We start from the raw sequence: 26,364 nt of genomic DNA, 5'->3' as shown, positions 1-26,364 counted from the left end.
CTCTCTCTCTCTCTCTCTCTCTCTCTCTCTCTCTCTCATCAGTTATGGGGCTTGAACTCACACCTGGTCACTATCCCTGAGTTCTTTTTCTCAAGGCTGACTTACCACCTTGAGCCACCAGCACCACTTCTGGTTTTTAGGTGCTTAATTGGAGATAAGTCACATGGAGTTTCCTGCCCAGGCTGGCTTCGGCCCACAATCTTCAGATCTCAGGCTTTTGATTATGCTAGGATGATAGGCATGAGCCACCAGTGGCCAGCTGATTCCTATCTCTTAGTATCTCACAAATGATGATTAGCCATCAAAATGTTGTTAAACCGGGGCTGAGAAGGTGGCTCAGTGGGAGAGTGCTTGCCTTGCATGTATGAGGCCCTAGATTCAATTCCGCAGCACCACATAAGCAAAATAAGTGGGAAGTGGCACTGTGGCTCAAGTGGTAGAACGCTAGCCTTGAGCTGAAGAGCTGGGGGACAGCGCCCAGGCCCAGAGTTCAGGGCCCATGACCTACCCTCCACACACACACACAAAAAGTTGTTAAACCAAAATAGTCCCAGGAGAATCAGCCCAGCTATCAGTCAGTGACTGAGTCTGTTTCATCCTTTCATCCTCTGCTCTAATTCTTTGTCTATTTAAATCTAAAACTTGTTTCTGTACCCCAAAGATGGCTGAAGATGTACTGAAGTGCTGTCTTCCCATGCCATGTAAGAAATCTTTCTCTGCAGGGCGCTGGTGGCTCACGCCTGTAATCCTAGCTACTCAGGAGGCTGAGATCTGAGGATGGCGGTTCAAAGCCAGCCCGGGCAGGAAAGACCATGAGACTCCTATCTCCAATAAACCACCAGAAAACCGGAAGTGGCGCTGTAGCTCAAGTGGTAGAGCGCTTGCTTTGAGCTGAAGAGCTGAGGGACAGCGCCCAGGCCTAGAGTTCAAGCCCCACGACCGACAAAAAGAAAAAAGAAAAAGAAAAAGAAATCTTTCTCTGCACTTCATCATTATTATGTATTTATTTGCATCCAGGGATCTGGCATCTAAAATTCTGGTTCCATTTCTAGTATTCAGGAGGCTGAGGAAGAAAGATTGCTGAACCAGGGATCTCTTCCCTCAAGGCTAGAGCTCTCTACCAATTGAGCCACACACCTCTATTTAAGGCTTGTTTGGTGGTTCATTGGAGATAAGAATCTCATGGACTTTTCCTGCCTGGGTTGATTTAAAATTATGATCCTCAGATCTCAGTCTCATGAGTAGCTAAAATGACCGGTGTCAGCCACTGGCTCCCCGCCCAAGATGTAAGTTTAAATGAGTTAACCGGGAGGCCTTCTACTGGGATGCCTGATCAAAATAACTGTGGTTGCTGGGCGCCAGGCTTCTTAAGCAGAATGTGGAACACTCCGAGGGGTCGGCTGGTGTGGACCAAGGGGAACTTACCCTGGACCCTGAGTCATCAAGTGGTGTCAGGTTGGGCTGGATATCCCAAGACAGAAAGAGGAAGTGGGGTGTGGAGAGAAGAAGGGAACCAGGATGAGGGGCTGGACAGTAAGGGGGGGTGGGGACCTGGAGAGTGGAGAGGCCAGGACAGTGAGCACCCTAGAAACATGCCCGGGGTCTGGGGGTAGGACTTGGGGAGGTCTGCCAGGTATGGAGCTGAAGGTGGGCTGGGGGTGCCGATCTGAGGACAGACCGGTGATGGAGAGGTGAGGAGACAGCTGACAGCTTCGGGGTTCGAGTGGCCGGCAGGCTCTCAGGTTCCCTGAAGCCTTGATCCTTGCTGACCTGCAGCCCCAGTCTGCGTCTAGGCGCGCCCACCGTGGGCATCTCTGCCTACTGTGGTCAGGCCACTCGGAATCCCACGCCGGACCGCAACTCCAAAAAGACGTTCAGACTGAGCCAGTTTCCCCCAGAGCTGCTCCTGCCACGTGTCCCCCCCCAAAACGCTGATGGCTAGATGCCACCTGGTGAGACTGGCGCGCCCTGGTGGACGGCCAGGCGCTCTGGCTGCTATCTTGGTCCCAGACCCCATCCGCCACCCGCCGCGCCTCGCGGCCGCTCTTCCACAGCCGCCTGCGCCCCGCCCGCGACGCCGGGCCCGGTCCTCTAGGCCGTTTCCGCCAGCTGCAACCCACTCAGCAGAACCTCAACCGCAATTCGTGCGGCCAAGGTGGGGCTGCGGGAGCCAAGGGCGCTGAGCCTGTGGGCGGGGCACCAGGGAGCCGGTGGGTGGGGTGTTGAAGGAGGGTGGTTAAAGAGACCCGCCCCTTTGGCGTAATCTTATGCCATTGGAGGGTGGCTTGTCTAGGGGCGTGGTTGGGTGCGCCGGGGGCGGGGCGCCAGCGAGCTGGCGGGTGGAGTGGTTTGTGGGGGTGGTTAAAACGTGGGTGTGGTCACGGGCAGATCCTCGGAAGGGATAGGACTGTCGAGGGGCGTGGTTTGAATAAATTAGGGGCGGAATCAGGGGGTGTGGCACCAGGGAGCCGGTGGATGGGGTGGTGAGTGGGCGAAGTTGAAGGAAGAGTGTGGGCGTGGCCTTGGGTGGGGTGGGTTATTAAAAGGGGCACGGTTTGAGGAGCCTGTATCAGGGACCAAGACCAAGGTGTCAGAGGGTCGGTGGGTGGGGTATTGAAGAGATGTGGTTAAAAGAAGCCTGTGAGAGCAGCTAGAGGGGCGAGGATTAAAGAGGGGAACAATGGTTGGAGTTAGAGGCGGGGCCTGCAGGAGCGGTGGAAGGGGCGTTAAAGGGGCGTGGTTAAAAGGTGCCGAAGGGAAGAGTTAGGGGAGTGATAGACAGAAGCTGGTGGGCGGGGCTAGAGGTAGGGCCTCCAGGAACGGTGTGGGTGTGGCAAAGGGAGCTGGTGGGAGGGGCTAGGGAAAGAGCTAAGAGGCAGGGGTTGTAGCTATAAGGGGCGAGGAATAATATGGGAGGAGCTATGGGCGGGGCATGCAGGAGCTTGAGGTAGAGGCTAGCTTGAGGAGAACCGGTGGGTGGAGTCGTAGAGATTAAAAGAAAGCTGTTGGTGCCGAGGGCTTGTAATTCTAGCTGTTCTGGAGGCTGAGATCTGAGGATCGCGGTTCAAAACCAGCTCGGGCAGTAAAGTGGTGCTGTGGCTCAAGTGGTAGAGCTCTGGCCTTGAGCTGAAGAGCCCCTGGACAGCGCCCAGGCCCAGAGTTCAAGCCCCAGGACAGACAAAAAAAAAAAAAAAAACTGTTGGGATGGGTTGGGTCAGAGCTGCAATGGAGTAAGTGGGTGGGGTTTAGGGGATGGGGTTATAAAAAGCCAATGTGGCCGGGCGCTGGTGGCTCACGCCTGTAATCCTAGCTACTCAGGAGGCTGAGATCTGAGGATCCCGGTTCAAAGCCAGCCCGGGCAGGAGAGACCGTGAGACTCCTATCTCCAATAAACCACCAGAAAACCGGAAGTGGTGCTGTAGCTCAAGTGGTAGAGCGCTCGCCTTGAGCTGAAGAGCTGAGGGACAGCGCCCAGGCCCAGAGTTCAAGTCCCACGACCGACAAAAAAAAAAAAAGCCAATGTGGTCGGGCGTCGGTGGCTCAAGCCTATAATCCTAGCTACTCCTATCGCAGTTCAAAGCCAGCCAGGGCAGGAAAGTCCGTGAAACTCTTATCTCCAATAAACCACTCAGAAAACTGGAAGTGGCGTTGTGGTAACTGATAGCTGAAGAGCTAAGGGACAGTGCCCAGGCCCAGAGTTCAAGCCCCATGACCGACAAAAAAAAAAAGCCAATGTGGGCATGCATTCAAGTTATGGGTGAAAGGGGCCAGGATGAGGCCTAGAGAAACTGGGGTTTAAGAGAGGGAGGGGCTAGAAGGAAGCCTATGGGAGGGCTTAGGGACAGACCACAAGGAATTAAGTGGGTGTGGCTATAGGTGGGACTGTAGGGAGCCAATAGGAGAGGCTGTGGGCAGGGTTACGTTCTGGGTGGAGGGCTGGGACCTCACTGAAGCTGTTGGCCTGGCTTGGGCTGAGAGCCTCAAAGGAACTGGTCGGTTGGGCAGAGTGAATTTACTGGGATCTTTTGCGTGGACCCCCCAGAGCGAACCAGTAGCTTTTCATTTAACCGAAGGCCTCCAGATATGGCTAGATCTGCATAAGGGAGATGGCTGGTTGGTGGAGGAAAACATCATAGCCGTGCCTAGGGCTCCTTCCCAAACCTGCTTCATGATCTCCTTCAGGTGAAGCCCTTCCACCCCCCTGCCCGCTCCCCGCACTCTCCAAGGGCCAAGTCCTGGGTTCAGAAGAGCCAGCCACAAACCCTCCTACCTCCTCAAGAGGCAGATCCTGGACCCAGAGGAGGAAGGAGGGTTTATGGCCAGAACTACCTGAGGGTGGCAGAGTGGTGAGCGTTGGCAGTCCTGCAACCCTTTGAAGAGAGAAACTGAAGGTCAGGTTGCTGACGGAATCCGTCGTGATTACCAGGAGACACACCTCAAGCCCTTTACTCATCTCCTAAGAAATCTGTCAGAGGACAGCAGCTCAAGTCCACCACACTGGCCTTGGGCCCAACTTTGTCTTGTCTGATTACATGCTTCCTGCCTTAGGTGGCAATACACAGGATTGGCTAAGAACTTTCCTGCTGGAGTCAAACCGCTCAAGTTCAAGTCTCGCCTCTGCAGCCTGGTGGCCTTTGGCACCTGCAAAGATGTAGTTGTGAGCGCTTGTTACAAGTCAAGCACATCCCCTGGGAGTACATAATTCAGTTTCTTCAATGTTTCTGGACCTCATAGAAAAGAGATTCAGAAAGGAGAGGTGATACGCTGAACCTGGTATTAGGTCAAGCTTTGCTGAGCTCTGTTGTGTATGCCTGTAATCCTAGCACTTGGGAGGGTAAGGCAAGAGGATTGTGAGTTGGCAGACAGGCTTGGGCTGCATAATGAGCCTCTGTCTCAAAACAATAATAAAGTTGGGCACTGATGGTTGACACCTCTAATCCTAGCTACTTAGGAGGCTGAGATCTATATTCTTTTTTTTTTTTTTTTCAGTGATAGAGCTTGAACTCAAGGCCTTGCCCTTGTTAGGCTGGTGCTCTAGCACTTTAACCACACACACATGCACGCACACGCGCGTGCGCGCAAACACACACACACACACACACACAGTGCTCTAATTTCTTTTACTTTTCAGAGAGGATCTTGAATTTTTTTTAATTTAAATTTTATTTTATTTTATTTGAGAACATACTGTACAGAGGGGTTACAATTACATTGGCAGGATAATGCATACATTTCTTACCAAGCATTGCAGCCTCCTCCTTTGTTTACCCTTCACCTCCCTTCCCAGCCTCCCCCCTCCCCCCCAGGATCTTGAATTTTTGCCTGGGATCAGATTGAGGCTGCAGTCCTTCTGCTTGTACCTTGGAGAATCTGATAACTTTTTCCCCACAAAGGCCTCAATTTAACATCTTTCCCCATGTCCTTAAAAGCTGTGATTACAGGCATGGGCCACTGTGCCTGGCCCTAATAAAATGTCTTACTTTTTTTTTTTGGGGGGGGGGTCCGGTCGTGGGGCCTGAACTCTGGGCCTGGGCACTGTCCCTCAGCTCTTCAGCTCAAGGCTAGCGCTCTACCACTTGAGCCACAGCGCTACTTCCGGCTTTTTTCTTTATGCTTATGTGGTGCTGAGGAATCGAACCCAGGGCCTCATGCATGCAAGGCAAGCACTCTACCACTGAGCCACCTTCCCAGCCCTGTCTTAATTTTTAAAATTTAGTTATTTATGAAATAACACAAAACATGTGGGGTACCAATCAGTGATGTACACTGTCAGATGGGATTCCAAGGGTCTAGAGATCCTTCTCAGGAAGCTCTTGGAGGAAGACATTCAGGAGAAGGGCAGATACCCCAAAAGACAAGTGGTGAGCCCAGGCTTCCTCTTCCCACAGTTGAGGAGCTCAATACACAGTAATTGTATGTTCCAACTCCTTTTCAAGCTTCTAGACGCCCACGGGATTATCACAGACAAATCCTTTGTTTTGCCCAACCCCACTGAATGGTATAACAGCAATATCTACCACCAGGTAAGTCTCTGATGGACTGAAAAGGAATTAGAGAAAGGAATATGGTGGTGATCTCAGATTCCTTCCAAAACTTAGGGGTTTACAAGCAGCAGCAGCCTTTTTTTATTAATTTTATTAATTTTCCCCAGTCCTGGGGCTTGAACTCAGGGCCTGGGTGCTGTCCCTGAGCTTCTTTTTTGCTCAAGGCTAGCACTTTACCACTTGAGCTACAGCACCACTTCTGGCTTTTTTCCTGAGTAGTTTATTGGATGTAAGAGTCTTACTGCCCAGGCTAGCTTCAAACCATGATCCTCAGATCTTAGCCTGCTGAGTAGCTAGCATGACAGTCATTAGCCACCAGTGCCTGGCACATTCTGGATATTTTTCTATCAGCTGTTGCTCTTGGTGTATGGGGGAAATTTCTGATCTGATCCTTAGCTTCAGAGCTGGGATCAAGTCCTGCTCCTGAGGACCAACTAGAGATGTGAAGATAAAATTATCCACGTGGACATTGGAAAAAAAATAGGATGGTACCTGGAGCCACACTCCCATCCTTAAGAAACACTGATTCTTGTTTATTTCATTTGTATTTTTATTTATTTATTTATTTTTGGGTCCGGTCATGGGGCCTGAACTCTGGGCCTGGGCGCTGTCCCTCAGCTCCTCAGCTCAAGGCTAGTGCTCTACCACTTGAGCCACAGCGCCACTTCTGGCTTTTCTTTTTGCTTATGTGGTGCTGAGGAATGGAACCCAGGGCCTCAGGCATGCAAGGCAAGCGCTCTACCACTGAGCCACCTTCCCAGCTAAACTGAATATTTTGCCAAAACTGCTTCAGACCTTTGAGTGTGTGTGTGTGTGTGCGCGCGCATGCACGCGCACATTGACATGTGCGCCAGTACTGGGTCTTAAACTTAAGGCTTTGTGTTTTTGCTTGTTTTTTTCATGCAAGGTTGGTGCTCTCCCAGTTGAGCCATGTCTCCACTTCCTGCTTTTTTGGGGGGGAGGTGGTTAATTGGAGTTAAGAGTCTCATGGATAAGTCAGGAGCAGGTGGCTCATGCATGTAATCCTAGCTAGTCAGGAGCCTGAGATCTGAGGATCATGGTTCAAAGCCAGCCCAGGGAAGAAAAGTCCCCATGAGACTCATCTCCAATTAGGCACTCAAAAACAAGTGGCACTGTGGCTCTCAGTGATAGAGAGCTAGTCTTGAGCAAAAGAGCTCTGAGATAGCACCCGGGCCCTGGGTTCAAACCCCATAACTAACAAAAAAAAAAAGAGAGAGAGAGACTTATGGAGACTTATGGATTTTTCTACCCAGGCTGGATTTAAACCCTAATTCTCAGCTTCCTGACTAGCTAGGATTATAGGCCAGGAGCACCATTGCCCAACTAGGGAATACATTTATCCATGCTGGCTTTGAGTCGTGATTCTCAGATCTCAGAATCCAGAGTAGCTTGGATTACAGGTTAGGACACCAGGTGCCCAACTAAGTAATATATATATATATATATATATCATATATTATATGTAAAAAATATATGTATATATAGAGAGAGTCATGGTGCTTGAACTCTGGCCTGGGTGCTGTTCTTGAGCTCTTCAGCTCAAGGCAAGCACTCTACCACATTGACCCACATAGCCACTTCCAGTTTTCTGGTGGTTAATTGGAGATAATGGTCTCATGGACTTTCCTGCCTGAGCTGGCTTTGAACTGTGATCATCAGATCTCAGCTTCCTGAGTAGCTACGATTATAGGCCTGAGCCACCAGCACACGGCTAAGGAATATATTTGCTAGTCCTGGGGCTTGAACTCAGGGGCTGGGAACAATCCCTGAGTTTCTTTTGCTCAAGGGTAGCACTCTACCACTTGAGCCACAGCACCACTTCTGGCTTTTTTTGTGTATGTAGTACTGAGGAATCAAACCCAGGGCTTTATGCATGCTAGGCAAGCACTCTATCACTGAGACACATTCCTAGCCCCTAAGGAATATATTATCCATGTTCCTGGCTGGAATTTGTGCAGCCCAATCTACCCTCTGGCTATGGAAGGAGGGCTGAGTTAGAGCTCATTTACCTGCAAGACCTGCCCTCCCCATGTAGTATAGGTGGCAGCTGCTACCCCCTGGGGCTGATGTATGGATAGGCAGGCAGGCCCCTTGCTCTGTCTCCCTCCAACCATCTTGGGAGCTTGACATCCAATCTTCCTGCCCTTTCTGGGAGGGGACTGAGCTCATGCCTAGTACATACTTAGGCCTTGGATTTCATAGCTAGCAATGGAAACATAATTTAAAAAAAAAAATCAGTCTGGCAGTGGATTAGGGCAGGACCAGTATCATCCCCCCCAAACCCTCAAAGAATTGTTGTTGCTGTCCCTGCTCATGCTGGCCTGGCTAGGGGAGCTGGAATGAAGTAGGCAGGAGCACTCTGGGTGACATTTGATAGTCCTCAGGGGATTTGGCTCTAGCCTGGAGATGGAATACAGAAAGAATGTAAGGGGCTGGGAAGGTGGCTCAGTGGGAGAGCACTTGCCTTGCATGCCTGAGGCCCTGGGTTCGATTCCTCAGCACCACATAAGCAAAAAGAAAAAAGCCAGAAGTGGCGCTGTGGCTCAAGTGGTAGAGTGCTAGCCTTGAGCTGAAGAGCTGAGGGACAGCACCCAGGCCCAGAGTTCAGGCCCCACGACTGGACCCAAAAAAAAAAAAGAATGTAAGGGACAGCCAGGTGCCAGGCTCATGCCTGTAATCCTAGCTACTCAGGAGGCTGAGATCTGAGGATTGTGGTTCAAAGCCAGCCTAGGCAGGAAAGTCCATGAGACTCTTATCTCTCCAATAAAAGCCACCAGAAAACCAGAAGTGGTAATGTGGCTCAAGTAGTAGAGAGTCTGCTCTGAGCTGAAGAACTGAGGAAAAGCACCCAGGCTGAGTTCAAGCCCCATGACTGACAAAAAAACCAAAAAACAACAACAACAAAAAAACAAAGAGTGTAAGGGACAGACCAGCCCATGCCATTCCAGATCCCATGTTTGCACTACTGAAAAAAGGGTTCGGCAGGGTTGCTTGGTTTTGTTTCATAATTAGAATGCTTTTCATAACTAGAGGTTTGGGATTAGGTTTCCTTCCTAACTCCAAATCCCTAGTCACAAATATCCTCATCTTCCTAGTAATATTGCTCTTGTTAATGATATTGCTCCCGGGCTAGGAAGGTGGCTCAGTGGTAGAGCGCTTGCCTTGCATGCCATGAGGCCCTGGGTTCAATTCCTCAGCACCACATAAGCAAAAAGAAAAAAGCCGGAAGTGGTGCTGTGGCTCAAGTGGTAGAGTGCTAGCCTTGAGCTGAAGAGCTGAAGGACAGCGCCCAGGTCCAGAGTTCAGGCCCCACGACCAGACCCCTCCCCCCAAAAGATGATATTGCTCCCTTAAGCCAGGCAAGCCTGCTATCCTAGGAAATCAGAGGCTGAGATCTGAGGATCACAGTTGAAAGCGAGCCTGGGCAGGAAAGTCTGTGAGTGGGACTTTTATCTCTAATCAACCAGCAGCAGCAGTAGGAGGATCTGTGTCTGAAGATGCCCAGGCCAAAAAAAGATGAGAGCCTATCTGAGAAACAAGGGCTGGGAGTGTGGTTCAAGTGCAATTCAATATCTGAAGCAAAAGGGAAAAAATAAAAGAACAATCAGGAATCATTGGTATTAAAGTCACTTTAAGTTTAACAGGATCTGGGGCTGGGAAGGTGGCTCAGTGGTAGAGTGCTTGCCTTGCATGCATGAGGCCCTGGGTTCCATTCCTCAGCACCACATACACTGAAAAAGCTGGAAGTGGGTGCTATGGCTCAAGTGGTGGCGCTAGCCTTGAGCTGAAGAGGTCAGAACAGTGCCTAGGCCCAGAATTCAAGCTCCATGACCAGCAAAAAAAAAAAATTAAGAGGATCTATCATGGACAATGTTACAAATGAGTTCTATAAATGAACATCTTCCAATATAAATTGTGTAATTGAGTCATTCATTACTTTGGACTTGAAACATGAATAAAAGAGGTTTTCACTGAGTAAATGTTTAAAAGACTGTGAGTGGTTTAATTTATCGTAAACGTTAAGTGCTTAGGCTGGTTTTTGCTTGGGAGAAATTTCTGAGGCGCTTCCGGAAGAAAATTGAACAGTTTCAATTTTGTGAAAGCAGAACATTTCAGGGAGTTTAATTAATTAAGCCGCGAAGTGAGACTTAAAGCTGTTGAAACTGGAGTTGGCTGAACATTAATCAAAGAATCCCCTGAAAGTAGCTGCTGAAATTTCCTAGGTTTATTAATAGAATTAATACTTAGAAGCAGAACCTGAAAGAATAGAGTACAAGAAAAATGATTACTATTATTAGCCAGGGGGCCAAGTGGCTCACACCTGTAATCCCAGCTACTCAGGGGGGCTTGAGATCTGAGGACCTAGGGTTCAAAGCCAGCAGAGACAGGAACCTGTGTGAGATCCTTATCTTCCAATTAACCAGCAAAAAAAAAAAACAAAACCTGAAACAAAACAAAAAAACAGAAGCAGAGCTGTGGCTCAAGTGGTAGAGCACCAGCCTTGAACAACTTCAACAACAACAAAAATAACGCTGGGACAGTGCCCAGGCCCTGAGTTCAAATCCCAGTACTAGCAGGGCCCTTTATACGATTCTTTCAAATCAGACCTAGGGAGGACTCACAGCTGAGCCACTGATTGAAGTTAGGCAATTTGGAGGTGACAAAGAGAGACTTGAGGGAGGGAGGTGTAGAGGGGGGGGGGGACCGGCCCAGGGCAAGGGGAGGGTCGTTAGGGGAAGGTGGGCCTCAGCAGAGGAGGTGGCCAAGCCTGTGTCCCAGGGTGGTGGGAAAGGATGGGAAAGTGGGCGTGGCGCTTGGAGGCCACGCCCACAGCACGCCCACCGCCGCCCGCCCGGAGCCTGCCCGGCCTCCACCCCACCCTCCCACCGCGTCCCGCAGCCTCCACCCCCCCCCCCCCCCCCAGCGCTGTCCTGCAGCCGCCAAGTCCCCGAGAGAGGCCCGGATATTCGGAGTCCCCCACCAATCCCGGATCTCGGGGCTCCCTGGGGCCCGGGCCGATTCCAAGGAGCCTTGCGATTGTCCCCCCCAGAGTACCATTGGGGGAAAGGATCTGAATCCGCCACCACCTCCGAGCAGGCCTCCAGGTGAGCCTCGAGTCCCTGGGTACCCCAGCACCCCTTCCCAGGTCCTTCCACAACCCAGAGCTCTCTAAAGCCCTTTGGAAAACCTCAAGTGTCATTCAAAGGGCTTTGCTAAAAGCAAAACGTGTTTTCTAAAGCCACCGGCCCCCTTTTCCAGGTCCTGGGGTGTATGTGTGTGTGGGAGAGAACCCCGAAACACACAAATCCAAATGCCCCAAACAACACGTGTTCAACCCGGAGCTGCTTTGTGTATTTCTTCTGCTGGCAAGTTGCAAAAATCTTCCCTCCCAAGAGGGAAAGAGGGAGGGAGGAAAGGAAGAAGGGCGGGAGTGTGTGTGGAGGGAGGGTAGGGGAGGGGGGCCTCATCTGGGTTTAACAACTGTGGCCGCAACTCTTGGTTTAAATTCTGTTTTTCAAAGTCACCATTGTAACATTCAGGAAAATGTTTTAAAATGTTTTCCGGCTTGTTCCTTCCACGTCAGATCTGGAATTTGAAAAACTAAAAATAAACGTGTGTGTGTGTGTGTGTGTGTGTGTGTGTGTGCGCGCGCGCGCGCGTGCTTGCGTGTGCATGTGCATGTGCATGCGTATGCGTGTGTGTGCACACGTGCTGGTGCTGGCCTTGACCTCAGGGCCTCGGCTCTGTCCCTGAGCTTTTTCTCTCAAGGCTGGCACTCTACAACTTAACCACAGCTCCACTAACAGCTGGTGGTTAATTGAAGATAAGACTATCAAGGACTTTCTTGCCTGGGCTGGCTTAGAACCACAATTCCCAGATCTCAGCCTCCTGAGTTGCTAGGATGACAGGTATGAGTCCCCAGAACCCACTGGCTTAAGGATATACTTTAAAAATAAAACCCTTGGGGCTGGGAAGATGGCTCAGCGGTAGAGCGCTTGCCTTGCATGCATGAGGCCAGGGGTTCAATTCCTCAGCACCATATAAGCAGAAAAAGCCACAAGTTGTACTGTGGCTCAAGTTGTAGAGCGCTAGCCTTGAGCTGAAGAGCTGAGGGACAGCACCCAGGCTGAGTTCAGGCCCTGCGACTGACAAAAATAATTAAATAAAAAATGAATAAAACTCCTAAGTATATAAACAACATATTATTATCCAATCATGTGGTTGTTAAATCAGTAGAGATGAGCCTGCCTTAACTCCACCCCCCCCAAGATTAAAAATAATATAAAACCTCTTAGCTGGGAAGGCAGGGTGGTACATGCCTGTAATCCCAGCTATCCCATTTACTCTGGAGGTAGAGATTGAGGCCACACTGGGCAAAAAGTTAGGGAGACCTCCCTCTCAATCAATGCCCCAAATGTAGTGGTGCAAGTCTGTGATCCTAGCTGTGGAGGAGGAGGTGGGAGACCCTTTTGGAAAAGTAAAGCCTAAAGGGTGAGGGGGTGTGGCTCAAGTGGTACAGTGTCTGTCTAGCAAACATCAGACCCAGAGTTATGAGCCCATACCACCAGTGTATATTAATAAATACATAAATAAATGGAAAAATACCCACAAGGGGTGTGGACATAGCTCAGTGGTAGAGAGCTTTCCTGGCATGCACAAGGCTGTGTGTGTGTGTTTGTGTTTGTGTGTGTGTGTGTGTGTGTGTGTGTGAGAGAGAGAGAGAGAGAGGAGAGGAGAGAGAGGAGAGGAGAGAGAGAAATATATATATTAAATACTTATCTATATTTAAGAAAAAAATGGGAAGGGCAGGGACCAGGGATTTTTTTGTTTTGTTTTGTTTTTGTCAGTTGTGGGGCTTGAACTCTGGGCTTGGGCGCTGTCCTTGTGCTCTTCAGCTCAAGGCCAGCACTCTACTGCTTGAGCCACAGCACCACTTCCGGTTTTCTAGCGGTTTATTGGAGATGAGTCTCACGAACTTTCCTGCCCGGACTGGCTTTGAACCTTGATCCTCAGATCTCAGCATCCTGAGTAGCTAGGATTACAGGCGTGAGCCAGCGGCACCCGGCTTGGGGACCATATTTTTTTTTGGGGGGGGTCCGGTCCTGGGGCCTGAACTCTGGGCCTGGGCGCTGTCCCTCAGCTCTTCAGCTCAAGGCTAGCACTCTACCACTTGAGCCACAGCGCCACTTCCGGCTTTTTTCTTTTTGCTTATGTGGTGCTGAGGAATCGAACCCAGGGCCTCAGGCATACAAGGCAAGCGCTCTACCACTGAGCCACCTTCCCAGCCCCTTAGGGACCATGTTTTAAATGAAAGGAAATTAAGACGATGAGTTGCTTGAGAGCCAGGCACTTAGGCTCACACCTACTAGCTACTTATGAAGCTGTGATCTAAGGATCACTGTTCAAAGCCAACCCGAGCAGGGAAGTCTGTGAGACTTTTGGTGGTTGTAATTGGTTGTAGAGCTCGACCTCAGGGCCTGTGTGCGGTCCCTGAGCCTCTTTGTGCTCAAGGCTAGCACTCTACCACTTTGAGCTACAACACCATTTCCGGTTTTTGAGTGGTTCATTGAGATAAGAGTCTCTCAAAGACTCTTCTGCCTGGGCTGGCTCTGAACTACGATCCTCAGAGTCCAGCCTTCTGAATAGCTAAGATTACAGGCATGAACCACCAGTGAAGGCCTGAAGGAACTCTTTTCATCACCTTAAGAGTATTCCCTGTTATTGGGGTCTTCTTTCTACTCTACCTCTACCGTGGGTAAATTTTCGAAGTAAGAATTTTTTTCTTTCTTTCTTTCTTTTCTTTTTCTTTTTTGCTAGTTGTGGGGCTTGAATCAAGGCCCAGGCACTGTCTCTAAGCCTCTTTGTGCTCAAGGCTAGCGCTCTAACACTTGAGCCACAGCGCCACTTCTGGCTTTTACTGTGTATGTGGTACTGAGGAATCTAACTTCATGTGTGCTAGGCAAGCACTCTACCACTAAGCCGCATTTCCAGCCCATGTTTTTGTTTTTTCAAATTATTTATATGGCTTCCATGGTGCCTTAGGAACAGCTTTTGTTCCTACACTACTTTATCTGGCCTTCTCCCCTCCCCACATTCTTCTCATACTTCAGGGTTTCCTGGCCCCCAAATGGAGGCCCCACATGAGCCAGAGCTGCTGCTAATCATAGCCATGGGCTCCTAAAGACAGTAAAGGTTTGCCATGGGCCCTCACCAAATTTTACCAACACTGTGAGTACTGGAGTTGCTACATGTCCATAATCTCTCTCTCCCCTCCCACCTCTCTCTCTTCAGTACTAGGCTTTTTTTTTTTTTTTTTTTTTTTTTGGTCAGTGGTAGAGCTTGAACTCAGGGCCTGGCGCTTGCCCCTAACTTTTTCGCTGAAGGCTAGTACTCTACCACTTTGAGGTGCAGCACCACTTCCGGTTTTCTGGTCCTTCATTGGAGATTAGAGTCTCACAGACTTTCTTTTTTTTTTTTTTTTTTTAATTGTATTTTATTTTATTTGAGAACATACTGTACAGAGGGGCTACAATTACATGGGCAGGATAATGCATACATTTCTTACCAAGCATTGCAGCCTCCTCCTTTGTTTACCCTTCACTTCCCTTCCCTGCCTCCCCCCTCCCCCCACCCAATTTTACCCCCCTCCCCCCACCCAATTATACCCCCCTCCCTCACAGACTTTCTTGCCAGGGCTGGCTTTGAGAAACAATGCTATGGTTAAAGGCATAAACCACTGGTGCCCCACTCCTAGGGTTTTTCTGTTTATTTGTGTTAGTCCTGGGGCTTGAATCTAGGAACTGGGCACTGTCCCTTAACTTTTTTTGTTTGTTTGTTTGTTTATGGGGCTTGAACTCTGGGCCTAGGCACTGTCCCTCACTTCTTCAAAGCTAGAGCTCTACCATTTGAGCTACAGCACCACTTCCAGTTTTATGGCAGTTTATTGGAGATAAGAGTTCATGGACTTTCCTGCCCGGGCTGGCTTTGAACTGCAATCCTCAGATCTCACCCTCCTGAGTAGCTAAGATTACAGGCGTGAGCCATCGATGCCCATTTTGTCCCTTAACTTTTTCAAGGTTGGCCTTCTATCATTTGAGCCACAGTTTCACTTCTGGCCTTTTCCTGGTCAATTGGCAATAAGAGAGTTTCATGGACTTTCCCACCTGGGCTGGCTTTGAATCAGTGATCCTCAGATCTCAGCCTCCTGATCAGCTAGCATTACAGATGTAAACCACTGGTACCCGGCTTCTGTGTACAATTCTTCAAAGATTGTCAATGCCAAGCATGACTCTCATTCATTCCTGTTAGAACACAACTGGATTGACCAGGATAAAAACTGTGGGCCATTTCCTGTGACCCAAGAATTCCACTCCTATATGCTCACTCAAGAGAAATGTAGACCTATGTCCACATACACATTTGTACAAGATCGATCATAATTCTTTACTCATAATAGCTCCAAACTGGGAACAAACCGAATACTCATCATGAGAAGTGAATGAACACATTGTAATTTAGCTGTTGGATGGAATACTACTCAGCAAGGAAAAAAAGAAAGGAATGAACTCCTGAAAGATACATCTAACAATGCGGATGAATCACGCAGACATTATGCAGAAGGAAGGAAGTGAGGTTGGGAAAATACATGCTCTAGTTTGTCATTCAGGGCCCAATCAGGAAACTGAAAGCATACAGTCATCTGAAATTAGAATGTTGAAATAAAGTAACTAATTTAAGAGGATTTGAGGAAAGGGATTGGCTGCTACAAAATAATGAGCGCATCAGGTATAATGCTGAGTGTGGTGACAGCTGCCTGCAGTCTTGGCTACTTGGGAGATCAAGACAGGAGCAAAGAGTTTGGGGCCAATCTAGAAAACAGAAACCCCAAAAGAAAAAGCAATTACACCGTTCCTTGTTCTGAGATTGGAAAGGACAGAATCAGGCTGAGATCCTGACTTTGCTGGAGAAGGCTTAAGCAACTGCACCAAAGGACCAAGGAAACCATGGGATGGAATATGCTGGAAGCCTGCTCTCTAAGAGGTCAGGAAAAATGTTGCAGCTGTGATGTACTGCTGCTGCCTGCTACTTATTGCAGAAGCCAGGTGCTGGAGAAACTTGTCCATGCTACAGAAACCTCAGCCTGAAGCAGTTTGGATTATGGTTGGATCTAGGCTGGGGAAACAACTGCCCAGAAGCCCAGTCCCTGCCTCTGGCTCCCTCTACTGTATAAAAATGGTACTGTGACAGCTTGCAGAGGAAAAACACTTAAAGTGCCCTGCTCCAATTTCCACGGCTTTTTTTTTTTTTTTTTTTAACAGTGAGGCTATAAAGTGATGACTTGCACAACTCTAATAATTACACTTAGAGCCAAGCATGGTGAATCATACCTGTAATCTCAGCACTGAGGGGGAGACTGAGACAGGAGGATCAGGAGCTCAAAACCAGCCTGAGATGTATAGCAAGAACTTGGTTAGATTTTGTTATTATTGTTGTTAGTTGTTTTTGCCAGTCCTGGGATTTGAACTCAGGGCCTGGGCACTGTCCCTGAACTTCTTTTTTTTTTTTTTTTGGTCGGTCGTGGGACTTGAACTCTGGGCCTGGGCGCTATCCCTCAGCTCTTCAGCTCAAGGCGAGCGCTCTACCACTTGAGCTACAGCGCCACTTCCGGTTTTCTGGTGGTTTATTGGAGATAGGAGTCTCACGGTCTTTCCTGCCCGGGCTGGTTTTGAACCGCGATCCTCAGATCTCAGCCTCCTGAGTAGCTAGGATTACAGGCGTGAGCCACCAGCGCCCGGCTGTCCCTGAACTTCTGAGCTTCTTTTGCTCAAGGCTAGCACTCTACCACTTGAGCTACAGCTCCACTTCCAGCTTTTGGTTTATGTGGTACTGTGAAATTGAACCCAGGGCTTCATGCTTCATGAATGCAAGGCAAGCACTCTACCACTAAGACACATTCCCAGCACCCCTACCCCCCCCTCGTTGTTTTTTTTTTCTCCTTGTTCTGTTCCTGGGGCTTGAACTCAGGGCCTGTGAGCTGTCTCCTAGCTTTTTCACTCAAAGCTGGTATCCAGCCACTAAAGCCACTCCTCCACTTCTGTCTTTTTTGGTGGTTAATTAGAGATAAGAGTCTCACAGAGGGGCTGGGAAGGTGGCTCAGTGGTAGAGCACTTGCCTTGCATGCATGAGGCCCTGGGTTCGATTCCTCAGCACCACATAAGCAAAAAGAAAAAAGCCAGAAGTGGCGTTGTGGCTCAAGTGGTAGAGCACTAGCCTTGAGCTGAAGAGCTGAGGACAGCGCCCAGGCCCAGAGTTCAGGCCCCACAACGGACCCCCCCCCCAAAAAAAAAAAAGAGTCTCAAAGACTTTCCTGCCAGGGTTGGCTTCAAAACCGTGATCCTCAGATCTCAGCCTCCTGAGTAGCTAGGATTATAGGCATGCCCACTGACACCCAGCTGAGACTGTTTAAGGGTATTGAATTTATAGGAGCAGAAAGCAAATCAGTGGTTGCCTTGGGCTGACTAGGAAGGGGAGAAGCTTTTGGAGGAAAGGTAATGTCCATGTCTTGAGAGATTAGAATTCATTGTACACATCTCATTGTACTCATTGTACATGTGCACATCTATTTTTTTGTCGGTTGTGGGGCCTGAACTCTGGGCCTGGGCACTGTCCCTCAGCTCTTCAGCTCAAGGCTAGTGCTCTACCACTTGAGCCACAGCACCACTTCCAGCTTCTTCTGCTTAGTGGTCTGAGGAATGGAACCCAGGGCCTCATGCATACAAGACAAGTACTCTACCACTGAGCCACATTCCCAGTCCACATGTGCACATCTTATTGGTCCAGACAGTCCCAGTGGGACCAGCTCCATGCTTTTCTTACTTGATTGTTCTGCCTCGGAGAATTAAGGTGGAATGAGTATCTCAGTATGCTTTGTGGTAGCTAGTCACTGAAGGGTGTATGTTTGTACGTATGTTTATATTTATGTATTTATTGTTCAGGTTCTGGGGCATGAGCTCAGGGGCTGGGCACTGTCCCTGAGCTTTTTCTCTCAAGGCTGGCACTACCACTTGAGCCACAGCTCCATTTCTAGCTTTTTTTGGTGGGTAATTGGAGATACATATAAGACTCTCATGGACTTTTCTTCCATCCTCACATCCAGCCTCCTAAGTAGGATAACAGCCATGAGGCCAGTAAAAGTCTTTTAAGTTGCTTCTTAACAAATCTTCAGATGTTCATGGTCAGTAAAGTGCTCAGATAGAAACTGATTGGCCTGCTGGGGACAGAGAGACATTGGAGAGGGGGCTTTTGCCAGTAGAAGGGGAGAAGCAGAAGATCAATCGCTCTCTCTCAACCATTGCTCACGGCCAGATGATGGGAGTCAGGTCCGTGGCTCTATAGACCGTGACACCCCGTCTGGTGGCCCGAGAACCTGCTGGATAGGCCAAGTGACCATGGGCAGCCCGCGCTGACCCCCCCACCCTTCTCCATTCTGCAGGACCCCGGCGGCCGGGACGATGGGCGCCGGGCCCTCGCTGCGGCGGCGGCAGCAGCGGCCGTCCATGGAGCCGCCGGTGGGCCTGGACTCGCTGCCCCCAGAGCTGCTGGTGCAGGTGCTGAGCCACGTGCCGCCCCGCGCCCTGGTGACCCGCTGCCGCCTGGTGTGCCGAGCCTGGCGCGATGTGGTGGACGGCCCCTCCGTGTGGCTGCTGCAGCTTGCTCGAGACCGCAGCGCCGAGGGCCGCGCGTTCTACGCCCTGGCCCAGCGCTGCCCGTCCCAGGGCGAGGACCAGGAGGAGTTCCCGCTCGGCGCCCTGGCGCGCTTCTGCCTGCGCGCGCCGCTGGGCCGCAACCTCATCTTCAATTCCTGCGGCGAGGGTGGAGCCTGGAGAGGGGGGCGGGGCTGGAGAGGGCGATGAGGGACGGTGGATGGGCGTGGTCAACTCTTGGAGCGATGTGACCAATAGGAGGAGTCGGGGGCTCGGCCTAGTGGAGTGGGCGTGCCCATCCCTGTAGAGATAAGCAATGCACCAGAGGTGCAAGCTGTGTGTGTGGGCCTAGCGGACTCCTAGAAAGATGTCACTAATGAGAGGAGCCTGGGAGATCAAGTTGAATGAGTGGGCGTGGCCAGCCCTAGAGAGAGAACCAGTGGGAGGAGCCAATGGGCGAGCAAGCAGAGTGGGCGGGGCACTTCAGGGGGTGGAGCTTGGGGCCGGATGGAACTACTGGGTCCAGGATCTGGTCTCAGTATCAGGTACACAGGATGCTAGGAAGCCTGGAGGAGGATTGGGGAGAAGCCTGTGGGTGAGGCAGATGGGGAGCGCTGTTGAGTGAGTTTGGCAGGCGGCGTTTGGCTTATCTTCAAGCTTCTTGTGTTTTCAGAGGGCTTCAGAGGCTGGGAGGTGGAGCACGGTGGGAATGGCTGGGCCGTGGAAAAGAACCTGACACTCGTACCAGGGGCTCCTTCTCAGACCTGCTTTGTGACTTCCTTCGAGTGAGTGTCCTATCCTCATGCCTGGGGTAAGGGTCCTACTTTTGGGTTCAAATATTTGCTTTTACCTCCCTTCCTTTCACCTTCCTCCTTTATTCAGCAAATACTTGTCGAGGGTCTGTCAGACATCTGGATCCTGGCACCGTTTTGTATGCCAGAGGTACAAGGGAAGATTGACAGCTTATTTCTGTGGTTTTTTTCCTTTCCTCTCTGGTACTGTCAATTGAACTCAGAGTGTTGAACTACTTGACTCATGCTTCTGGTCCCTGGCAATTTTTTGTTTAATTTTGCTATGCAGAAGCTTTTTAATTTGATGAAGTCCCCAATCCTGTGTCCTTTTATTTTGAGGGATACAGCAGTCCCTTGGAACAGACCAAGAAGAAAATTAATACATAGATTTTCCTCTCTTTCCTCCCTCTCATCTCTGCCAGAGCTTGCCATTGGCTGACCCATCAGGAAACAGAGGGAAGGGAGACCAGGTCATTTAGGCCATGCTTGTGCTTTGGAAGCTTTCTAAACTCGCTGCTCACTGTGTCCTCCTCTATCTGTATTCACATCTGGTTCCCCACATACATCAGAGGCAGGTAAACATGTAAGTCGGCCTCTAGGAGTGAGAGCAGGGATAGGAAAGGGGATCCAAGAAGCCACGGGAAGATGCACCATCTTCTTGCCCTACACAGCAAGTCCTGAGTGGCTCCTTTAGACAGAGTGATCAGGGGAGGCTTCTGGAGGAGGTGATTTTTGGCGGTGAATGAATACCTGGATTAAGCACAGCTCTCTTCCCAGATGGTGTTTCAAGAGGCAGCTTGTAGACCTAGTGATGGAAGGGGTATGGCAGGAGCTGCTGGATAGCGCCCAGATCGAAATCTGCGTGGCTGACTGGTGAGAAGCAACAGCAGTGCGTTGCTGTGGGGACTCAGCTCCGGCCCCTATCAGCACCTTGGTACTGAACTAATACTGAGCACCTTTTATGAGGGAAGTGCTGGTGAGTCCCCAGCCAGGGAGGGGAGGAACCTTGGTGACCCCAGAGCCCCACCCCACACTCCTCTTCACCTCTTCCCAGCAGGCAAAGCGTTCCCCCCTTCCATTGTCCACAGGGCTACTCACTGTCTTGATAGTTATTACCTAGGCTCAGCAGAGACTGTGAAGGCTTGAAGATGCCAAGACTTCTAAAGGGTCAAAACCACTATGCCCTGAAAATTGACGCTCCAAGGGGCACAGCTGGGGTGGAGGAGTGGCTTCAGAGCCTAGGATGAGCTTCCAACAAGCTCCCTTCTACCAGTGCCTGCAGGAGCATCCCCAAAGCATTTTTTTCCTTGAACTCTGGTTACTTCTGCAGATCACCAAGCTTCCCTACCCCACTCTATGAGTATGAGGTCCTGCTCGAGAGGGCCTTATGGACTGTCCCCTGAGTTAGTGGTCCAGGATCTGTGAGGCTCCTCCCCTGGGTGTGCCCCCCCCCACATGCTATAGCCACGCCCCCTGGCAGCCATCCAATGTCTGAGGCCTGTCCGCTGGGTGTGGCTCCACCCAAAGCCATGCCCCCTAATCTAGTCATCCAATGTCTACAAGGCTCCTCCCCTGAGGGCGGCCCCACCCAGAGCACCATAGCCACTCAAGGGTCTAGCCATCCAATGCCTGTCAGGCTCCTCCCTTGGGCGTGGCCCCACCCCATAGCGCCACAGCCATGAGCCCAGACATAGCCATCCAGTGCCAGCCAGATTCCACCCCTGAGAGACAGCTCTGCCCCACAGCAGGGGCTGTCCCCTAATCAAGCTTCCCAGGCTTATCTCCCCACTCTGCCCCACCTCCTAGGACCAAGGTCTGCACCTCAGAGGTATTTAGAACTCAACAAATGTAGTTAGGTAGGGCCTTCATTCTCATTCAGAAAAGCCCAACCCTCAGCCTACGTCGTCCCAACCCAGAGAGCTGGCTGGGTGGCAGGGGCACCCAGGCTCACTGCCGCCTGGCAGGTGGGGTGCCCGAGAGAACTGCGGCTGCATCTACCGACTTCGCGTCCGCCTCCTGGACATGTACGAAAACGAAGTGGTCAAGTTCTCGGCCTCACCCAACCCCGTCCTTCAGTGGACTGAGAGGAGCTGCAGACAGGTGGGTCTGGAGAGCCTTGCTTGCTTATCCCTGGCCCGCTTGCTCATCCCTGACCTGCTCCTCAGGCCCCTTCCCATCCTGTCACCTTTCCGGGCCCAGATCCTGGCTCTCTGTAGTAATAGCTCTGCTATCTGGATATCTGGCTCTCTGTAGTAATAGCTCTGCTGATTATCCAGTCTTTAATTGCATGACAGATTCATTGTTTTACTAAAACAACCCAGGTGTTTAACATTTATTAACTGCTGTGTATGCAGAACACTGCTAAAAGTGTTGGAATGCATTGGTAAACTAAAGCCTATCTCATTCTTAAGTTGAAGAAACAGGCAAATGGAGGGCAGCAAATGATGAAGGTCACACTTAGGTGCACAGGGCTCCATCCAAGTCCAGGCTGGCTCCCAAGCTTGTTGTTGTCATGACTACTTGAGATAAACTTTTCCATGGCTTCTCGTTTCCACTCTTGCTCTCCTTCGCTCACTACCCCCAAAACACAGATACAGCATCCAAAAGATCCCATTTAAAAAACAAAAAGGCCACAGTATCATGTGGGGCTGGGCATGATGGCTCCTGTCTATAATTCCGGCTACTTGAGTGTGGAGGAAGGAAGATCATAGTATGAAGCTGGTCTGGGCAAAAGTAAAATCCTAGCCAGGCACTGGTGGCTCATGCCTGTAATCTGAGCTACTCAGGAGGCTGAGATCTGATGATCACAGTTCAAAGACAACCCAGGCAAGAAAGTCCTTGAGACTTTTATCTCCAATAAACCACCAGAAAATCAGAAGTGGCGCTGTGGCTCAAATGGTAGAGCACTAGCCTTGAGCTGAAGAGCTCAGGGACAGTGCCCAGGCCCAGAGTTTAAGCCCCACAACTGACAAAAAAAAAAAAAAAAAAGTAAATAAGCAAGGGCTGGGGGAGGGAGGGTTGTGGTTCAAGTGATAAAGAATCTGCCTAGTAAGTGCAAGGCCTTGAGTTCAAATACTTGCACTGCCCAAATAACAAAACCTTACAACTTTCTCATCACCACCTGTTATGCAACCACAGGGGAAATAAAGGGGCTTTTGCTGCTGATCTCTGTTACAATGAAGAGAATTTCACAGATTCTCCCTCTCCCACAGGTCTCTCACGTCTTTACCAACTTTGGCAAGGGCATCCGCTACGTGTCTTTCGAGCAGTACGGCAGAGACACACGCTCCTGGGTGGGGCATTATGGAACCCTAGTGACCCATTCCAGTGTCAGGGTCAGGATCCGTTTGTCTTAGCCTTTTGGGACCCACTGCCCCACCCTGATGGGCCATCATCAGAATCAAGCATGGCTTTACAGCCCAGAACATGACATTCTACAGGGAAATTGGGGGTCCCATGTACCCTATTTGCTGCTGCTTCAGCATGGTGACCTTCGTGTTGTGTGACAAACAAGGACCAACTAGGCAATGGGTAGCTTCCTCCTCTTCCCAGAGGAAGGGAAGTCATATGACTGGGACATTTCTTTGATTCCTGGGCCTGGAAGTTGTTTCCTAGGGGTCAGTGGGGGTAGGTTGAGGCAAGAAATCAAGGCTAGCTGGGCATGGTGATGCATGCCTGTAGGCCCAGCACTTGAGGCTAGGTAGGAGGATCTGGGAGCTTTGAGGCCAAGTTGGATTACTTTGGGATTTAGCTGTGGGGTCTAGTACCTGGCCACCCCTGGGAAATGTGCATTCACTGCCCCAATACCTCCTCCTTGGCCAGATTGGTACTGTGTCTCAGAGACCAGATTCTCCCTCACCTCCTGCCAGGAAATAATACCATCCTTTTTTGCCCTGTATCCCATCCTCCCAGAGCAAGGTGTGCTGTTAGGGGAAGCTCCCCTCCCCTCCTTTCTGCCCAGCTGGGCATGGCCAAGCAACTAGCTTAATAAAATTGGTGCTAAATATGAAGCAACGGCCAGCTTTTATCTGTAGTTAGTGTGCTTTGCCTCCAGCCCAGGTGATTGTCCTCCAAGACCAGATAGTTCTCAAGTTTACAATCAGGAAGTCAGGCTTCATGCTGATCTGGGAGAGATGGAGGCAAGCTCCCCAAACACAATGATGGCTATGATACACAAAGGAACTCCAAGGCCAGTCCTTAGGGGTCCTCCTGGTACTATGTCATCCAGACCCCCCTCCTCCCCCAGGTCACCAGCCAGTAAGCAGAGGATCACATTGTCAGCAGAACTCAGTGCCAGATGCATAACTCCTACAGTTTCTTACAATGTGGTTAAGTCCAGGATTACAAGAGGCCAGGATTACTATGGAAGCTATTTTCCAGGGGAGAAACCAGCTCACAAGGGGAAGCATATAGCCCAATTACAAGGCCATCAGGGGAGCAGAGCTGAGACTTGAACCTAGTTGTATGTGATAATATCCAAGAACAGGGCCAGCCATGATGGTATATACCTATAATCTCTGCACTCCAGAGGCTGAGACAGGAAGATATGGAGTTCAAGATCACCTTGGGTTACAACTAAAAACCCTGCCTCACCAGACACTGGGTGCCTGTGGCTCAGGTCTGTAAGCCTCACTATTCAAGAGGCTTGAGATCTGAGGATCATGGTTCCAAATCAGCCCCAGGCAAGAAAGTGTGAGACTTTTACCTCCAATTAACCACTAAAAAGACAGAGGTAGAGCTGTGGCTTAAGTGGCAGAGCCTTGGGAGGAAAAGTTCAGAGATAGCACCCCCCAGGCTCTAAGTTTAAGCCCCAGGACCAATACACACCAAACAAAAAACATACGTACAAAGCCCTCAGGCCTAAATCAGACACCCCTCGATTCTTTCAATAACCCCCTCTAGGTTAGTTACAATTTTCCAGATGGCCATGGCTTTGGGGTAGGGCTTTATTTGGCCCCGCCCTTCACCTGTGGGATGGGTCCAGGCCACAAGGCATGGAAATGCTTTTCACCAAACCCCACTGCCAGTGGAACTTTTTTGGAAGAAACAGCAGAGGTCACAAGAATACTACACAGGGAATTGACAGCTCTGGTGACATGTTTATTAGACCCTGGGCTCAGATGCTGGCACAACAGTGGCCTGTCCCAGAAAAAGAAATTGTCCATGCCCTCAACACAGAAGCTGTGGCTGTTGGAAGTGAGGGCTTCTTTTCCAATTCACCCCCAGAGTCTCAGCAGGCTAATGCCAGTCCTGATAATGAATCACCAATGGAGTTTGAACCCATGAGTAAGACTGGCCACACAAACCAACACGTTGCCCGCATTACTTCTTCTTCTGCACATGGCCACAGTCGTACTTGCCCCGCACCACTTTGAGCTTGACTCCGGGCAGGTCCTGGGTGCGGCCACCTTCCACCAGGACCACCTGGTGCTCCTGCAGGGTGTGGCCCTCCCCGGGGATGAAGCAGACAGCCTCTTGGCCAGTGCTGAGTCGGACTCGACAGCACTTGCGGTTGGCTGAGTTGGGTTTCTTGGGCTTGCGGATGAAAGTGCGCAAAACCACGCCTTTCACCTGTGGCCGTCCCTCCGTGGGCCCAAGTCGCTGAGGTGGCCTCTTAGGGGGCCCCAGACGGTGCATCTGGTTCAGGGTAGCCATGCAGCGTGTGACCCAGAACTGGGGAACCAGGGCCAGGCCTGGAGACACACAATGGAAGGGCAGAACAAGGTGGTTATTCCAGGCACCAATAAGAGCATTTGCAGTGGCTATGTGACAGTGGTTCATGCCAGTCATCAGAAGCCTGGGATCTGAGGATCACTGTTCCAACCCAGCCCAGGCAGGAAAGTCCCTGAGATTCTTATCTCTAGTTAGCCAGCAAAAACCTGGAGCTCTGGCTCAAGTGGTAGAGTCCAAGACTTACCACTAGTCTGCACACATGTGCTCCAGCGTGCACGCATGCACACACACAAACAGACCCCTCCCCCCTCCAAGGGACTGGGATCAAACCCAAGATCTCTTCATTGCTAGGCAGGCACTCTAGCCCTTCGAGTCATGCTCCAGCTCTTTTATTTGTATTGTTTTTGAGACAGTGTTGTTAACTTAACCAAGGCTGGCTTTTGTTGCCTCCCCCTAATAGCTGTGATTACAGCCATGCACCACTACGCTCAGTCCAGGAGAAATACCTGATATCTAAGTTAAGTGTAAGAAGTCAAGCTACTCCAGAAGTGCCTGGCACATAGATGGAAAATACCACTTGAATGGGTGACTAAAACACCTTTACTTGGGGAAATCTCAGCCAGGGAGGTATCTCATACTCAGTGAAGGTACAGAATCGTTTCGGCAGCCCAAACCCACTTACCATGAGTTAGGGACGTGTGGAGACCACGGAGAAGAACAGGCCAGGACATCCCGCTACGTGGGGCGTCTGTTAGGGGACAACAAACTCAGAAAGGAAGAGAGGTCAAATCCTCCCCGTCCCACTCTCAGATTTCTGGTGAAAGCTAAGGAACTTTCTTGTAAGAGTCTAATTGCAACCCTCAACCGATGCTCTGGGGTAAAGGACCCGACTGTCCTCGCCCTCAGGAAGGAAGTAAAAGAAACGCGGGGGCCGGAGGGAAACCCCACCGACCTCTACCACCCCAGCAGGATCTACAGACACGCTGATTCCTGTGTCCAGTCCCTTCCGGGGAGTTCTCTGGACAAGGATTGGCTATTTCTTTATCTGCGTCACTGATGAGGCGGGACGCAGTCAACGATTGGGCAGCAACAGAGTCTATTTCGGACAACTTGTCCCTCTTCCGTGATCGG

At 50.4% G+C, this 26,364-nt stretch overlaps 2 protein-coding genes across 3 annotated transcripts; one reads left to right on the top strand and one right to left on the bottom strand.

Moving 5' to 3' along the window:
* Nucleotides 1–1,683: 1,683 nt before the first annotated feature.
* LOC138811399 (F-box only protein 17-like) lies at nt 1,684–23,550 on the top strand. The gene is made up of 9 exons (XM_069999140.1): nt 1,684–1,691; nt 1,777–1,915; nt 2,011–2,155; nt 10,990–11,170; nt 18,559–18,938; nt 19,443–19,554; nt 20,338–20,433; nt 21,525–21,660; nt 22,773–23,550. The coding sequence occupies exons 1-9, from the start codon at nt 1,684–1,686 to the stop codon at nt 22,914–22,916; spliced, it is 1,341 nt and encodes a 446-aa protein (XP_069855241.1). The 3' UTR covers nt 22,917–23,550.
* Nucleotides 23,551–24,639: 1,089 nt separating this feature from the next.
* LOC138812533 (small ribosomal subunit protein uS12m) lies at nt 24,640–26,294 on the bottom strand. Of its 2 annotated transcripts, XM_070000488.1 has the most exons (3): nt 26,186–26,294; nt 25,916–25,981; nt 24,640–25,253 (listed from the first exon to the last, which is right to left on the bottom strand). In XM_070000488.1, the coding sequence occupies exons 2-3, from the start codon at nt 25,962–25,964 to the stop codon at nt 24,883–24,885; spliced, it is 420 nt and encodes a 139-aa protein (XP_069856589.1). In that variant the 5' UTR covers nt 25,965–25,981; nt 26,186–26,294; the 3' UTR covers nt 24,640–24,882. The 2 variants fall into 2 exon arrangements, with proteins under 2 accessions (XP_069856589.1, XP_069856579.1); XM_070000478.1 differs by having other exon boundaries at nt 25,916–26,228.
* Nucleotides 26,295–26,364: the final 70 nt, after the last annotated feature.

Source organism: Dipodomys merriami, unplaced genomic scaffold (genome assembly GCF_024711535.1).
Source record: "Dipodomys merriami isolate MVZ:Mamm:240054 unplaced genomic scaffold, mDipMer1.0.p SCAF_106, whole genome shotgun sequence".
Taxonomy (NCBI): Eukaryota; Metazoa; Chordata; class Mammalia; order Rodentia; family Heteromyidae; genus Dipodomys; species Dipodomys merriami.
This window is presented reverse-complemented; position numbering and strand designations above follow the sequence as displayed.

Excerpts from the sequence above, each read along its gene's own strand:
- LOC138811399 (XM_069999140.1), top strand. Across the intron at positions 1,916-2,010 it reads CAGAGCTGCTCCTGCCACGT|ACCCCATCCGCCACCCGCCG; the intron begins GTCCCCCCCCAA and ends TCTTGGTCCCAG. Across the intron at positions 19,555-20,337 it reads TGCTTTGTGACTTCCTTCGA|ATGGTGTTTCAAGAGGCAGC; the intron begins GTGAGTGTCCTA and ends CTCTCTTCCCAG.
- LOC138812533 (XM_070000488.1), bottom strand. The coding sequence starts at position 25,964 with ATGTCCTGGCCTGTTCTTCTCCGTGGTCTCCACACGTCCCTAACTCAT. Across the intron at positions 25,254-25,915 it reads CCACACGTCCCTAACTCATG|GCCTGGCCCTGGTTCCCCAG; the intron begins GTAAGTGGGTTT and ends GTGTGTCTCCAG.